Raw genomic sequence first — 15763 nt, forward strand, 5'->3', positions numbered from 1 at the left:
ACATTTAAAACTCTTCCTGGCTGTTCTATCCAGCTATGAAGATACTCCTTAAGTAAATCATTCATCAGTTGATTCAGTGAATTCTAGTTTGGCTTCTTTGGCTTTTTAATTTCTTAGGATGTTTTCCCTCTAGAAAAATGTTGTATTTTGTAGTTTTTTAGAAAAAAAAAATCAAACATGATGTACTGTTTCATGCTTCCGTTTTGATTGGTAAGCTACGTAATTTTTTGTGTATTTATATTAAAGATGGAAAAAATGGAGGGAAAGCTGATTCTCAGATCAAAGAAGTATTTACAAGAAAATTGATTCTGAAATTTACAGTTCAAAATAGAAAGGTTTTACCAGTTGATATGACAAAGGATCGTATTCAGATTGCTTAAAAAATTTAGAGAAAACAACTTCAGCTCCTGCTGCAAAGGAATGTTTAAACAAAAGTATCTAGACTGAGATTTCATCAGGCCCTGAAAGTTTCAAAGCAAGCACTTCAGACTTGTGCTAGTACACTAAAATTGGCAAGAACAAAAAACATTATTTGTTTATGGAGATCTTTGAAGTGCGAAACGTGAACAAATTGCAATGAGAAATGAAGTAATTAGAATTATTGAACTTATTTTTTTACCAAAGTTAGGAAAACCTGCAGAACCTTCCCTCAAAAACAAGTTGTTCTTCACAATGAAAGCTACTTGAATGAGGACTTTTTAAAATACCTGCAGTCCTGATAAGTACATTTCTATGTGGAAAACAAGTGCAATAAAGAGTAGTTCTGATGGATTGTTTTGGTAGATTGAACTAGTGAATTGCTGAAATGACCTATCAATTTGAATAACAAGATTAGGGATAAAGAAATGACTTGTCCACTTGTTTTCCTGCATCTTGATTTTGTTTGTTTCCTGATGCAGAAAATGTTTTGTCATGATTAGTAGGATGTATTTTTTGGTAAATAATCTACCATATTTTCCTGTCTTTAATTCACAGAGTATTATACTTTCAAAATTTGCATATTCCCTAATCCCTTCAAAATAAGAAAGCTTTATGAATAAGCATAGCTACAAACTCTGTAACTAAAAAGGCACAGAATCTAGTGTTCAAAGAGGACTGATAAAATTTGACCTTGAGCAGTTTTCTTAAGAGCTTTTATTTATAGCATGTCTTGTTATTAGCCTTTACAGTATACTGCTTTATTTGTATTTGCATGGTTGATTGCTTTACTGCTTTGGATTTCATAACTCATCATAGCTTGTTTATAAAAGGTTTTAATTTCACTTTAAGAGCAGGGAAGCTAATTAGCTTTTGTTGAGTAGTCATCCATGGTAATGCATTGTAACATTTCAAGGACACCATATATCAGCTTTTAGCCAGTTTTGAGACAAGTCAGAATCTGATTTGTGAGCATGCTGGAGGTTTAAACTTTGGGGACAAACTTTGTTAACACCTTCTTTACTGTTCACTGTTTGACATTGCTGATTTATAAATATGATTTGTGCCTGTGTGCAGGTTTTGACACTTGATAATCAGCTCAGCTTGCTACAGTGTTTTGCTGTTTTTGTAAGTCTAAATGTCACAGGAGGATTCTGCAACATCTTTAATATCTCTTGTGTGGACATGGCTTTTTGTCTGTGCCTGTGTGATTGGTTTGACAATTCCTCTGCTTGCCTCCCCTCGGTCGGACATTTGAGATGTCAGTGCCTGGTCTGTGCCTTGTGAATATATTCTGAGCTCTGGAGTCACTTCCAAAGGGCAGTGGAAGCAATGTGCGTGCTATCTCAGTAAATGCCAGTATGTGTATTTTGTCTGTGCATCTTTAGTGGATATTGGATGACTGTACAGTGCAGTGGGAACAGAATTTCATATCACAATAATGGGTAATTGTATTTGCAGTTATATTTTGCAAAACCCATGCTAAAGAGAAAGTGTGGCCTTTGTCAAAAAGAGTGTCAGTTTTAATATGAAATTTAGAATTACTTAAGTGCTAGCATTGTAAGAATTTTATTTTATATATTAGAGAAATTCACGGTTTTTTTGGCTGACAGTGGAAATAATTTAGTCTGCCACATATTAGCATAGCAGGATTTTAATTTAAAAGGATATCTGCTCTTAAGAGATGAAGACGAGTATTTTATCATTAATACTACAAATGTGATGGGTTGTAAGGTACTTGGGTATTATGAACCAAGCATGATCTAAAAAAATTCTTGTTGCTTTCCTCTGTGGGAATGAAGTGCAGGTCCATGCAGGTATCATCATGACTTACTGGATACTGATTTACTTGATACTACAACTTCATGGATCACATAAAACATCTGAACTGCTTTTACGGGAAGTGGAGAATTTGATTTTTATACCTCATGTAGCTCAAACAAAGAAATGTTCCTGTAAGAGCCGTGCCAGATTGAATTGGCTGGCGTGTTGACAAATCCCTAATTCACTGAAGAGTAACCTCCTCTTGCCTCTCCACTGACGCTGTATGAAACTCACTGTGGAAGCTCACTGCCAGTTAAGACCTTTATTCTCTACCAACCTGAAAACTGATCAGCATCCTTGATTGGAGTGTAATGAATTAATACATGAAGCTTGTTAGTGCCTCTGACCCATGGCGTGATGGTAACTACTGTAGGATTTTTATAATGGGAGTAAATGAGTTGTAGAATAACTAATCACAGAAATACCTGAATTAGCACTAACTACAGTGTGTTCTCACAGATTAAAACATTTATTTAATGGCATTTTAATAACCCTTCAACAGGGCGTACAGAAAAATGAAGCTTTTGCTGCAGAACCTTTAACTTGTAAAAGCTGAAAGGGTTGTCACTAGGGTGGGCCATAAACTGTTACATTGGTGAATGTAGGACTGTTGCCAGTGATACACAATTGATTTGAATAATGGTTTAGACTTTCCCCACTTGGATAGAGGAAAAGTCCTGTTGCATCAGGTATCTGTTCCTTCTCCAGGTGTTTTATTTATTGAGTATTTGTGCTTTGTTGCCAGTCAGAGCCTTTTGTCTGTGTCTCCTGTTGTTCTTTAATTAAAAAAGGGGGTGAGGTTTCTATGGTTCAGTTAAATAAGAGCAAAAAATATAAATCAGGCCTACAATTAATTGGCAAAGCAAAGCCCTCTGTGCTTGGCTTGCTGTCTTTTTTGAGTGCCAGGTCTATGGCTGGTTACCTTTTTGTCTGTATGTCACATCCATCACTGTGGGTGTTTAGCTGGTTTGGAGTTTGAAGGAAAGCTCAACTGCCTGCTTGTGATACGGGAAGGTCATAAAGCTTTTCATGGTCATGTATCTGCCTTTGGAACAACCAGCCATACTAAAACAGAGCTCTTGAGTAAATTATAGCTTGTCTTTTATTTATTTAATTATTTATTTATGTGAATGCAGCCACCTTAATTCAACAATCTTAATTCAATGTGTTCAATTTTCAGTTGTGAAAATGGCCTGTGATTTAACGTGTCTGGGAACCTGCTTGATTGATAAGATAAATAACAGCTTGCAAAGCTTTCATACTGCTTTTTGTGTTGTAGGCTGTAGTTCTTTTAGCAGACAGTCGAGGCTTTCCTAGAGGAATAATGGCAATACTGAGAATCGCCAAAACATTCTTGGGCTGTGAAAAGGTTTTCAGGCAATTCTGTTTCCTTTTACAAGTGTGCACTCCAATCAGTTTAGAAGTGCGCTCAAATGGTTTCTTCATAAAGTTTTCATGTCAGAATAGAATAGACTGTTTCAGGGAAGAGGACTACAGTGGTCATCTAGTGCAGCTCCTGACCACTTCAGGGCTGACCAGATGCTAAAGCATTGTTAAAGGCATTGTCCAAATGCCTCTTAAACACTGACAGGCTTGGGGCATTAAAAAATCTAGCTTTGCTAAAAAAGTAACATGAACTAAAAACTAAGCTGTTGATGATTTTTATTGACTTTGAGACTCTATAGCTTTAAAATTGCTTTGATTGAGTTTCCACAGTATGTTTTCTGTTTTGTTGTTCAGTAGATAATTCATTTGGAATTAGAATTCAACAAGTGTTCTGACAGTGTTGGTAATTTACCTGCAATTCAGATTTATGCTATTTCAGTTGAGCTGAAATACTCTGCAAAATACTTTTCTAAATTCAAACTACAGCCTGTTTTCTTATTCCTTTACTTGGATGTCCCTTTTATGTCAAGGGAAAACTCTTTGCTGTTACAAAAAGCAGGGGTTGAAGTACATGAACAGATTTTTCAAGAAGTACAAAAGCCTAAACTAAGAAATTATGTGCATGCTAAGATGTTAGAAACTCCATGCTTTAAAACTTTGAATTTTTCTTCAAATTTAGACAACCCTTCAGCAATCTTTGTAATCAGTATTGTCTGTGACTAAGAGAAGAGTGGACTGAGTTTGTAATTTTGGGTTAGTGGTGTCTTTTTGGAATAATGTTTTTTAACAGTTACTTAGTAGAACTGTAAATAACCCAGAGGCGACTGACAGCTGAGATTTCATCTCTGGTTAAAAACTGGCAAACCACCCGAGTTTCATTTGAATTTTCACTTTCAAAAGACTGCATCAACTTTCAAGTGAGCTTGTCTAAATTCTAAGTTCTGCATATTTGAGAGAACATATTTCAACAAAGGAAAAAAGTTGACAAAGTATTGATTCAGTTGACATAGTGTTGGGAGAACTGCACAGCATCTGGCCAGCTAAAATATTTAGTCTTTAGCTTCTGGAGTTTTGTTGGACCAACTAGAATTAAAGAGAAAAATGATGAAGAACTAATGCTTTCATTTCTCAAGTAATTTCTTAACAAGATATTTATTTGATCTTTCTGGCTTCCAGAGAATAGTGTGGAAAATCTTCTCATTTCAATTTAATATAGTGCATTATTCTTAAATAAAAATATGCTTGTATGCTGGAATTTTTGGAGACCAGATGTCTTCAATATTGGCTACAGCTGCTGTTAGAGGGATATTTTGTTTGTCAGAGAACAGACAGATATGTTTGGGGTTCTTCCATCAGTGTTGTAAGGCCAATAACTTACAGTCTGAATTCCTTCTTCTGTTTTCTTAAATAACTCTAGATTTCAGTATGGGAATAAGAACAGAATCCATAATCCTGTAGAAAAAGAATGGTTTTTTTTGTTGGTGGTGACCACTGACCTCTATTCTCTCTGTGGTTTTAGGCTCACTACTCTCCTTTCTACCGTAATAGCAATCAAAAAAAGTGTTTTCATACTTCTGGACAAGAAATCAATTTAATTTCTTTTGGTTTTGAAGAAATCTCTGCACAATAAAACACTAAATGGTCAAATGTATTTTGAAAATATTGGGTGTGCTATTGGCTTTTCTGTGTCTACAATGCTTGCAAGTCAGCTTGTCACAGAATTGGATATCTCAGTTGGAAGGGACCTACCAACAATCATTTAGTCCAGCTCCCTGACCACTTCAGGACTTACCAAAAGCCAAAGCATATTATTAAGTGCATTGTCCAGTTGCCTCCTAAATACTTTATGCTCTCTAGGAAACCTGTTCCAGTGTTTTACCAATGTCTCAGTACAGAAGTGCTTTCTAATGTCCAATCTGAACATCCCTAGGCGTAGCTTAGGACCGTTCCCGTGTCCTGTCACTAAACACCAGGGAGAAGAGCTCAACACATCCCTCTCCAATTCCCCACCTCAGGAAGCTGCACAGAGCAATGAGGTCACCCCTCCAACCTCCTTTTCTCCAAACTAGAGCAACCCAAAGTCCCCAGCCACTCCCCCAGGACAGACCTTCCAGCCCTGCCACCAGCTGTGTTGCTCTCCTCTGGATGCATTCAGACAGCTCCACATCCTTGTTAAGCTCTGGGGCCCAGAACTGCACACAGCACCCCAGGTGAGGCTGCACCAACCACTGCCTTTCCTTCATCTTGCCTTCATCCACGAGGAGGGTGATTTTATCATAGAATGATACCAAATTAGTTAAATAGGACTTTCTCTACCAAACTTGAGCTCAATCAAAGTTTAAATAAAGCTAGATTCTTAAATTTAATATTGTGGGCTCATTCTTAAGGACTTAGGAACTCTGAAAAGTCAAATTAGAATATTTATAAACTGCTGATGGCTTAAGGGATGCTTTTCTAAAGTATGGGATGTGTGGTCACTGTTAATGGTGGTACTGTTAGAGTCTGAGAAGTATTTTCCCCTTTGCAAGTGCCTTTCAGTATGAGATCAAATGTGTTGTATTTTTTTGTTTGTTTGCAAATAATAAGTATCTGAGCAGTTGATCTTTGAAGTACTGAAAGTATGCTAAAGACAGGAGTGTTAGGCATTTGAATTGAATTTGTTTAGTTTAAAAGTACAGGCAGCCATATTATAAAACAAGTACCAAAATGCCAAATTACACATTAATCTCCAAAAACATGAAAAGTGCTCTACTAGTGTTAGAGATGTAAATGTTTTAGGTCGTGTAAGTTCACATAAACAAAGAATTATTTTTAAATTTTATTTTGCATAAATAACTAGAAAAATACTTATAGGGTAGTAGACTTAAAAATCTCATTGTATTTGTAATCTTAGGATTTTTTATTACACTTGACTGAATAATATTGTCTCTAATGGAAAAAAAATTGCCATATATTTGTGAAGAGTGCCCAGAGTTGATGCAGCTTTTAGAGCAGCCTCCTTAACCTAGATATGTCTGGTTGAAGCAACTGTGGGAAGTTGACTGCTTGTCTAGTATTTCTCAAAGGAATTAATGCTTTTGAGGTCTCCAGTACCATGAATGCAATACCAGTACAGTTCACTGGAAGCATCAGAACTGAACTGCTTTGTTAGTTATCATTGGCAAATAAGAATGGCCTTCATGCCAGAAACTTCAAAAAATTTTCCCGGTCTTCTAAGTGCTGCTGACTAAGGCATGAATTCCTGTTTCAAATAGCAGCCTGGATTCAGTCAGCAGTGTATGGTGTGCCTAGCACGGTGTTGTGGGCCAGCATCTGTGTTCTGGGTTTGTTGGCACAAAAGCAATAACCGTTTGGTTTTAATGAAAGAGGCAAAATGAAGCTGTCAAAGGAGATGTTTTTAAGAGGTAGTGAACTATGTTTTTGTTTTTACATCTTCAGAACAGAGGGCATTTTAGTTAATTAAGTTTTCTAAACATAATTGGAGCAGTACATCTAAACTACCAAAAAGGAGGAAAATAAATGAAAATGGAAAGAATTTGGAGGAAAAGCAGCCTTATTAATAAGGAAAGTTGACTCTAATTCCTTTTTTGCCCTGTATATTATGTAATATATCAACAGGAAGGGTTTCAAATTGCTTGCTAAGCTTCTGCTTCGCTGCCATTGCAATATGTAAAGAGTGGGAATGTATAGGTAAATGCAAAAGAGATATGTCTGTGGATGTCAGCTGAGTGGCTGGAATATTGATTGAGTTACAAATTCACTTAAAATACTCTGGTCAGTATCTGTATATTGGTTGAAGGAGAGTGATAATGATGATAATGAGCAGAAGATTTGAGGAAATTGCCAATAGGAAGAAGGAAGGATACAAAATATAGGCCCACATACTTTACTGGGTGTCAAGGGAAAAGGGAACATATCAGCAAATCAGTTTTGGTGTTTCCATCTCCCTTTTGGGTGATCTCCCCTTTCAAGAGTATGTGTATGTATCAACATCACAGAATTTTGGTAAAAAATTTTGTTCTTAATTTCTCAGGCACTGACCATAATGTTAAGTTAAAACTTGGGTCTAAAACTGATACGTGTGAGATACTGTCAAGTTCCACTCATCCTTACAAAGTATTCAGAGGGGCTTTTCACAAGATGTAACCTGTGCTTTTGTAAGGGGCCACTGCTGTGTGGATTTTCTTAAAAGAAATGGTTTGTGGCACCTGCTCTGATAAATGGTTCAGAACTGCCTTGTGCTGAGTGCTGGGTGCTCAGGGTGTCCCTGGTCCATGGCTTTGGTGAGGGGCATCCCCCTTCAATTCCTGCTCCATCTCATGTGTGCAGCTCTCCCCTCGCTGTGCTGGGTGGGTCAGGTGGGACCGTGCTGGCTCTGCCTTCCTGGGAGCATTCCAGGTTCTGCCAGGCTGAGCAGCGTTAGCCCCTGGTCGGATCTGTCAGTAGGTGTTTGTTTCCACAAATAACCTGGATCATGGCTTTTCTCCCCAGAAAAGTTGACTGCCTATTGTAGCATCCCATGAACTCCCTCCCCTCCCTCCCAGCCAATTCTCAAGGGCATTGCCTTGGAAAGGCTTAACCATAGAGTTCATTCCTCCTGTGGGGCAGACGAGACTCCCTCATGGACCTCTGCCCATATTTTGCAGCCTGCCCTGGTTTCTCCTTTCCCTGTTTCCTCACTGGTTGGACACCCCTGGTGGTTGCTCCCTCTCCCCTGGAGACCAATCCCCTTTGCCCTGCCCTTAGCTCTGCCCACCATCCCTTCCAATTCTTAAGCTGTCCAGAGCCCATGGTAGCCCTCTTTTTTCTCCTGGGTTCTCTTCGGCTTCCACACAACAAATCTTGCTGGAATTTACACCTGCAAAAAGAACCTTCTTGCCTCTCTTGCTGAGGCAGAGTGTGAGTGTGGTGTGAGTCTGACTGCACTGCCTGAATGTGAATCCAATGGCTCTTCCACAGGAGGTGCTTGTTGGAAACAGGTAATAGGCAGCAGTGTCCACCATCCACCTCTCGCCTTGGGTGCTGGCACCCAGCTCCTCAGGTGGGACCATGCTGGCTCTGCCTTCCTGGGAGCATTCCAGGTGCTGCCAGGCTGAGCAGCGTTAGCCAGCCCCTGGTTGGTTCTGTCAGTAGCTGTTTGTTTCCACAAATAACCCGGATCGTGGCTTTTCTCCCCAGAAAAGCTGATTGCCTACCAGCGGGAGTTCCACGCGTTGAAGGAGCGGCTGCGCATCGCCGAGCACCGCACGCTGCAGCGCTCCTCGGAGCTCAACGCCATCCTGGAGCAGTTCCGCAGGGCCGTGGCGGAGACCAACGGCAGCAAGCATGCCATGAATAACTTCTCAGGTACGCCCTCAGAGGTGTTTTTTACAGCTCTGCAATGCCAATATTTCTTGTTATTGCTGTAGAATAAGAAATTGCTCCCAAACGAGGTGAATGAAACTGTTCAGCAGCGTGAGTAAAGAATGTGTAATAAATTGTATCTGGTGTGGGTTTGTTTGGTTTGGTTGTTTTGGTTTGTTTTTTCCAGTTGTTGTCCTTAATAATTCACCCACCCTTATTCAGTCCCTAAAGTCATAAGAGTTACTCACTCCACACCTAGTTCCCAAAGTTTGAAACTCCTGGTTACTTATCTATTAGGTTGAATATATTTTGATGATTAATTCTCATCACTTTTTAAATAGAGTCAGAGGGGAAAAGTGAGCAAACAGGAGAAATGGATGAACTTGAAGCATTTAAAATAAGCTTAACAGTCAATTGGAAGGTATTAAATCATATAGACTAAAGTATTGCTTATGATTGGTAAAAAGTACATGAAATGGCCTTTTCAATAACTAGTGATTAAACTGGTAAAATCTTCCATAAGTTTTTACCCATTTTGGAGACTGATGGTCAGATTTACAAAACGCTGATTGGCAATATTAGAGAAAAACACTGTAATATTATCCAGACTATTGATGTTGACTTCTAAAATCACACTGTTACTGTTTTGTTGCTCTGATTTTTGTGGATGGAAGATGAATAACAAGTACAAATTTTTTGTCAAGAGGTCTGACGTGGTAGGTTGCACAAATTTCTCTGTATTGATCTAATAAGGAGTTGAAACCTGAAGGGTTTTGTAATTCAAAAGCCTGGGACAAGATTTTTAAATTTGTTGTCTACTTGCTTTTGTGCTATGATTTACTATTTTCAATAGATTTTTTTTTTTTTTTCTTTTGGGAAATGGTTATAATTATAGGCTCCAGTGTTGATGCCACTCATGAATTGCTGTCTGACACTAATGGTCTATCTCAGTAGTTCCCTGGATCGCCAGGAATTGCACAGATAAAGGTTACATTTAGCATGGTCTGTAAATCTTGTCTTCCTATTTCATGTGTGTGGTTTTGCTTTTAAAGTAAAGCGTGGAGGAGGTCAAATAATTTGGATTCTGGATTTAGGATTAAGTTATTACCACATTTGTTTCTAAAATTGACTTAGCTTGCTTTTAGGCAATATACTTATAAGGAGTTATTATCTTCTGATGCAGCTGAAAGTACTAATTCATTTAACATTCTACCATGTCTGGATCCCAGCTGGGATGGACATGCATTTTTTTCATGTAGAGCCATAATGGGAAGTCAGCTGAATTATTGAGCATTTGTGCTCAGAACATAGTATTAGATAGGTTTTTATTAAGCTTAATACACTTATGTATACATAATACTCTTTGCTCTCTTTGAAGCTGAAAGAATTACAGATTGTTTTGTGTAGATCCTTATTCGTTCAGACAAGAGCTGTCATACTAGGACAGAATTTAGTCCAAGTTTTGCAGTTGAAGTTAAAGAAATGTTAGCAGGAAAAGTAAAATGTGCCTGTATTGGAGTCTATCAAAAGAGACAATACCTACTTATGACATCTATTTACAAAGCTTTTTGTGAGGTTTGACATGGTTAGGAATTTAGTTTCACTTAAAAATAAATACTTAAAAAATCCCCAAACATACAGAACCAATACCCACAACAAAACCCACCTATCTTTGTAGAAGCTGTGCTAAGAACTAGAGAGGAATTACACTTATAGCTTTTTCTTGCTTTTCAATTTTATCTCAAGAAATCTTGACTACAGTTTTTTACTTAACTTGATATTATGAAGCCCATAAGTTTTCAAAGATCCATATGCTATCATATTTTTCATTTGAAATGAGTTTTCACACTTGATGTAAGAAAATCAACACACCCAGCAGGGTAATTTTAAAAACTGTTATTTGCAACTTTGAGAGCCACCTGGACATGCTGAAAGGCAGTTGCAGTAGAAGGAGCAAGAATGATTCTAATAGGATTATTTCTAATGGACTAAATTAAGTTTGCTTTTTTTTTTTTTCAGAACACTCAAAATATCGACTGTATGTTTAATGCTACTTTGTATCTCTATGTGCAGTATATTCCAATATGTATTCATAGCTCTCAAAAGTTATTTGCAGTAGTGTTTGCTGAGTGGTGATGACCTCTGTAAGCAAAAGTAAAAATTTATCTTAGGAAATAAGCCTCCCATTTGATTAATTGGGGAAAAAACCCAACAAAATCACTAACCCCCCAACTAAATTTGGCATTCTTTACTTCTGTAAATTCACACTAAATCTTATGTGATCAAATAAATATTAACTGTATCTCTAAAAAGATTATTGGTGCTAAATAGTCTTGGCCATCGTTTATTAAAAAAATTGAAATAAGACTTCCTTTGTAGGCAAGATACAATGACTCAAAAAGTGCACAGTTTATTCTGGCTTTCAATTGGGACCAAGCTTGGAATTTTATACTGTTTACTATTGCTTGAAATTTCATATAATTTTTTTTCTGCATTTTTGATTTCTTGTATGTTTGCAGACGAGACGCTGAAATTGTTAAAAGAGCTAACAAGTAGAAAATCTCTTCAAGTGCCAAATATCTATTACCATTTGCCTCATTTGTTGAAAAATGAAGGAAGCCTTCAACCTTCTGTGCAGGTTGGCCTTGGAAGGACAGGAGGTATGCTGATATGATGCTTATTTCATGTTTTATATCTGGAGGACATTCTAGTTTTAGGAAAAGAATTTTCTGCATTTCTTGGTAGATGAAGGACATCTTGTTTAACTTGTGTGATATTGAAATCCTTTGAATTCACACTGAATCTGAGATGAAAGGAGCTTGGTTTCAGCTTTGCTCTTTTCTGCATAATCTCAGTCACACCCCATGCCATGTTAAGGCACACATTAAGAAGCATTTATTTTGGATGAATTTTTTTGTAGCTAAAGGGAAACAAAGCTCAAGAATTTCAGATTCTGAACTGCTAGTGGGTATATCCCTTTGGCTTTCCAGATTTGCAGGGCAACCATGCATGGTTATAATTATTTTAGCATTGATGTTTCTGTTGTTCTGAAAAGTATATTTCAATGTATAAATTAAAAGTTGAGCGCACTAAGAAAACCAGATATAATTGCATCAATAAAATCTAGACAGTCATTGGAGGGGAAAAAATTCAGTGTTGTAGTTAATCCTGGCTTGTATTTTTTCATTACTTCAGTGAGTTTGATTGCTCCTTCTCTTAACAGAAGGTATGCCTGTATGACAAATGTGTGGGCTCAGGCCACAGGTTTATTTTTCTGACTATAAATACCTTTTATTTCAATGTTGTTGTTCGGGGAGGAAAAATCGAACCATTCATTATTGTTTTAAGTGAAGTCTATATTTTGTCCCCCTGGGAATCTATGGCAGAAATTTGGAATTAAAAAATAGGAATTGGAATCAGATTTATTTAATTAAACAGAGGGAGGAAATTCAGGGTTTTAGGACTTCATGAAATCTGCTTTATCCTTTCACTACATTCCTGCTGCTATCTGCAGTGTTCACAGAAGGTAGCCAGACCTGTGTACAGTGCAGAAGAAAAACTATGGAAAAGTTAAGCAACACAGGGCTCAAATGGTCTGCTGAAAGATGGTGTTAATAACATTGTAGCTGGGGTTGTATTGCTTTGCATTTGTGGTGCTTTTGTCAGAGAAAAGGAATTTTGTTGAGGAACTTCTGTGCAGTTCTGTTGTCCTGGACTTGTTTATTTAGAAGAACCAAAACCAGGTGCAAGGAAAGTAATAGAGGCTTTCAGCAGTATTGTTTTAAAAGATGACTTCTGAGAAGTTAAATACTTGAGTTTTGAAGAATGGTTATACCAGTTTTATTTTTAAACTTCACATGGGGAGTTGAATCACTCTTGGTGCACCTTGTCTGAATTATACTGTGGTTTTTGATTATTTCCCATTGTGTTGGAGTTTGTGTGACCCTGTTTTGGTAACAGGGAGGCTACAGGTACTTCTCTAAGAGGGGCCAGCAGCTTTCCCTGTTTCCAGTGGAACCAATAGCCAGACCAGCACCACTGGAATAACAGTTTGAAGACAAGGGGTTAAAAACTGCTCAAGGGCAATTGCAGCTGGGGAGAGGAGTGAGAGCAAGCAAGGTCAGTGCAGAAGGAGGGGAAGGAGGTGCTGCAGGGCAGAGTTCTCTGCAGCCTGTGGCGAAGAGCATGGAGAGGCAGCTGTGAACCTGCAGCCCAGGGAGCAGATATCCACCTGCAGCCTCTGGAGGACCCCACGTCACAGCAGGTGGATACCCAAAGGAGGCTGTGACTCCATGGGAAGCTTACACAGGAGCAGGCTTCTGGCAGGACCTGTGGACCCATGGATAGAGGAGCCCACACTGGAGCAGGTTTTCTGGCAGGACTTGTAACCCAGTGGAGGACCCACAGTGGAGTAGCCTGTTCCTGGAGCACTGCAGCCCATGGAAGGGGGACCCATGCTGGAGCAGTTTATGAAGAAGTGCAGCTTAGGGAAAGAACTTACATTGGAGATGTTCATGGAGGACCGTCTGCCATAGTAGGGACCCCATGGGATCAGGGAAAGAGTCTGAGGAGTCCTACTGAGGAGAAAAAAAAGTGGTGGATATCATGTGTGATGAACTGAATTCCAGCCTCCATTCTCCATGCCCCTGTGCTCCTGGCAGGGAGGAGGTAGAGAAATCAGGTGTGAAATTGAGCTCCAGAGGAAGGGAAGGGTGAGGGAAAGGTGTTTTAAGATTTGGGTTTATTTCTCATTACCCTGTGTTCATTTAATCAGTAATAGATTGACTTCCTCAAGTCTGCTTTGACTGTCAAAGTAACGAAGGGTCTCTCCCTGCCTTTATTTCTACCCACAAGCCTTTTGTTATGTTTTCTCCTCCCTGTCCAGCTGAGGAGGTGAGGGATAGAGCAGCTTTGGTGGGTACCTGGTATCCAGTCAGGATCAGCCCATCACACCTACAGAATAGTCTGGCATGTCTTGGAGTTTTTTGTCTTCTGTGTTTGTTCTGAGAATTGGTGTTAACTGTTAGTCATGCTCCTGATGCTGGGTGGTATATTTTTAAACTATTTTTAATTACTGCAATCTCCACCTTTTAATCCTTTGCATTTTTTAAGCAATGCCTTATTGCAAGATTTTTGTTTTCTATCTTGTGTATGCAATCACTGAAAGTACCTTTCTGGTTTGTTTGATTTCAGTTTCCATTGTAATGGGAATACCTACAGTGAAAAGAAAAGTCAAGTCTTACCTTACAGAAACTCTCCACTCCCTTATTGATAAGCTGTCCCCTGAAGAAAAACTGGATTGTGTTATGGTTGTCTTTATAGGAGAGGTAAAAGTGCTTAAATTTTTTTTTCTATACAATTTCTAACCTGCCTTTAATCACAAGTAACACTCCTTTCAGGAACTGATCTACTTTTGCTTCAAGATGCAGACAGATGATTCTCTCCTTCCAGGAAAAGGAAAGTGTCAGTCTTGGGTTTCTGACATACACTCCATACAAGGAGCCCAGCCTTTTCTAATTATCAGGGGACTGGTGAACATGGATTCAGTGGAGTGGTTATTTTGCAAATCTTAAGTTCATATTTAGTGGCAAAGATGTGCTATTCCTCCAACATAAGAATAATGGCTAAGGAGCTCTGTAGGGGAGGATTCCTCTCATTTTCTTTGTGCTGCTGCTTAGTCCTCTGTCAAACGAGTGCTGCAGTTGGAGATGTGAGGCACAGATTGTTATTGAGTTAATTTTCTGGACAATGTGGAGCTTGAAACCCAGACCTTTTTAATGGATTAATTCAGTGTTCAGTTGGACTGTTTGTTCACTTTGGCTCTGATTTAGTGGAAATCAAATTTAGGAAAATGATAGAGTACTTTCAGAAATAATTCTGTTGGATGCTGGGAATTGCATGTACCTATTTTGTTCTCTATGCCTTTCTCAGAAGTCTGACTTGGACAGCGGGAAATTTATATTTATGTTTGACCTTCATCCATCTAACTGCAGTGCTCTGCTGAAACAGTCTTTTATGAGTCCCACAGATGAAAATTCAAATCCCCAATTATAACTGAAAATGGTTTTAATTTAGTGAGCTGTTGTCCTTCAGGGATGAATCAGTGGAAAATTAGGCATTTTAATACTTGTATTATCAACATATTTTAAAATTTCATTGGAAAGTTTGTAAACATTTTGCTTTTATCTGAGAATTGTTTCTTAGTATTTTCTAATGCAAATTGCTCTATTTTCTTTTTCTTGACAGCCAGTCAAAAACTATCTGTTTGGATAGATACTGTTTTTCTGGAAAAAAAATGCTTTTGAAACATTTCTTGGTTGAGAGTATCAGGGAACAGAATTCTTTCTGAATTACTGGAATGCTGCGATTTTCTTCACTGTATTAGTTGGAGAAATTTTATTGCCTGTGAGCGTGGCTTCTTTTAGAGGTTTAAAACTGAAGTTACTTTTGTTTTGCTTAAGGAGGTCTGAGCTATGAGGTCTGTCTGTTATCACTGGATTCTCTGTCTTCTGTAAAATTTGGAATAAGAGTGAGGTGTCCCCAACTGCACCATCTTTTGTTGCATAAGACAAGCCATATTGCTGTACCTGGGTTTTCCATAGCTGGAAACTTCCTTCCTTTGAGGTGCTGTGGAATACTCTCACCTTGGGAATGTTTCTACAGAAGTGACCACCAGTGAGCTGAACATTTCAACAGGGGAGCTACTGCTGCTTGCTAGATTTGCATTTCTTTTTCTTTAAATCTGCTGCTTGCTAGATTTGCATTTCTTTTTCTTTACTCCATCCAATTTATT

The 15763-nt window shown here is 38.4% G+C and overlaps 1 protein-coding gene across 4 annotated transcripts in view; it reads left to right on the forward strand.

The window, feature by feature from the left end:
* The window catches only part of MGAT4A (alpha-1,3-mannosyl-glycoprotein 4-beta-N-acetylglucosaminyltransferase A), a 73024-nt gene that overhangs the window by 18697 nt on the left and 38564 nt on the right, over nt 1–15763 (forward strand). For all 4 annotated transcript variants that reach the window (XM_039714564.1, XM_039714567.1, XM_039714565.1 and 1 more), the window contains 3 exons: nt 8806–8973; nt 11490–11630; nt 14164–14297. In XM_039714564.1, the coding sequence (XP_039570498.1) occupies nt 8806–8973; nt 11490–11630; nt 14164–14297 (443 nt within the window). The remainder of the gene's footprint in view (nt 1–8805; nt 8974–11489; nt 11631–14163; nt 14298–15763) is intronic.

The sequence above is a fragment of the Passer montanus genome, unplaced genomic scaffold (assembly GCF_014805655.1).
Source record: "Passer montanus isolate IOZ18808 unplaced genomic scaffold, ASM1480565v1 scaffold3, whole genome shotgun sequence".
Classification (NCBI taxonomy): Eukaryota; Metazoa; Chordata; class Aves; order Passeriformes; family Passeridae; genus Passer; species Passer montanus.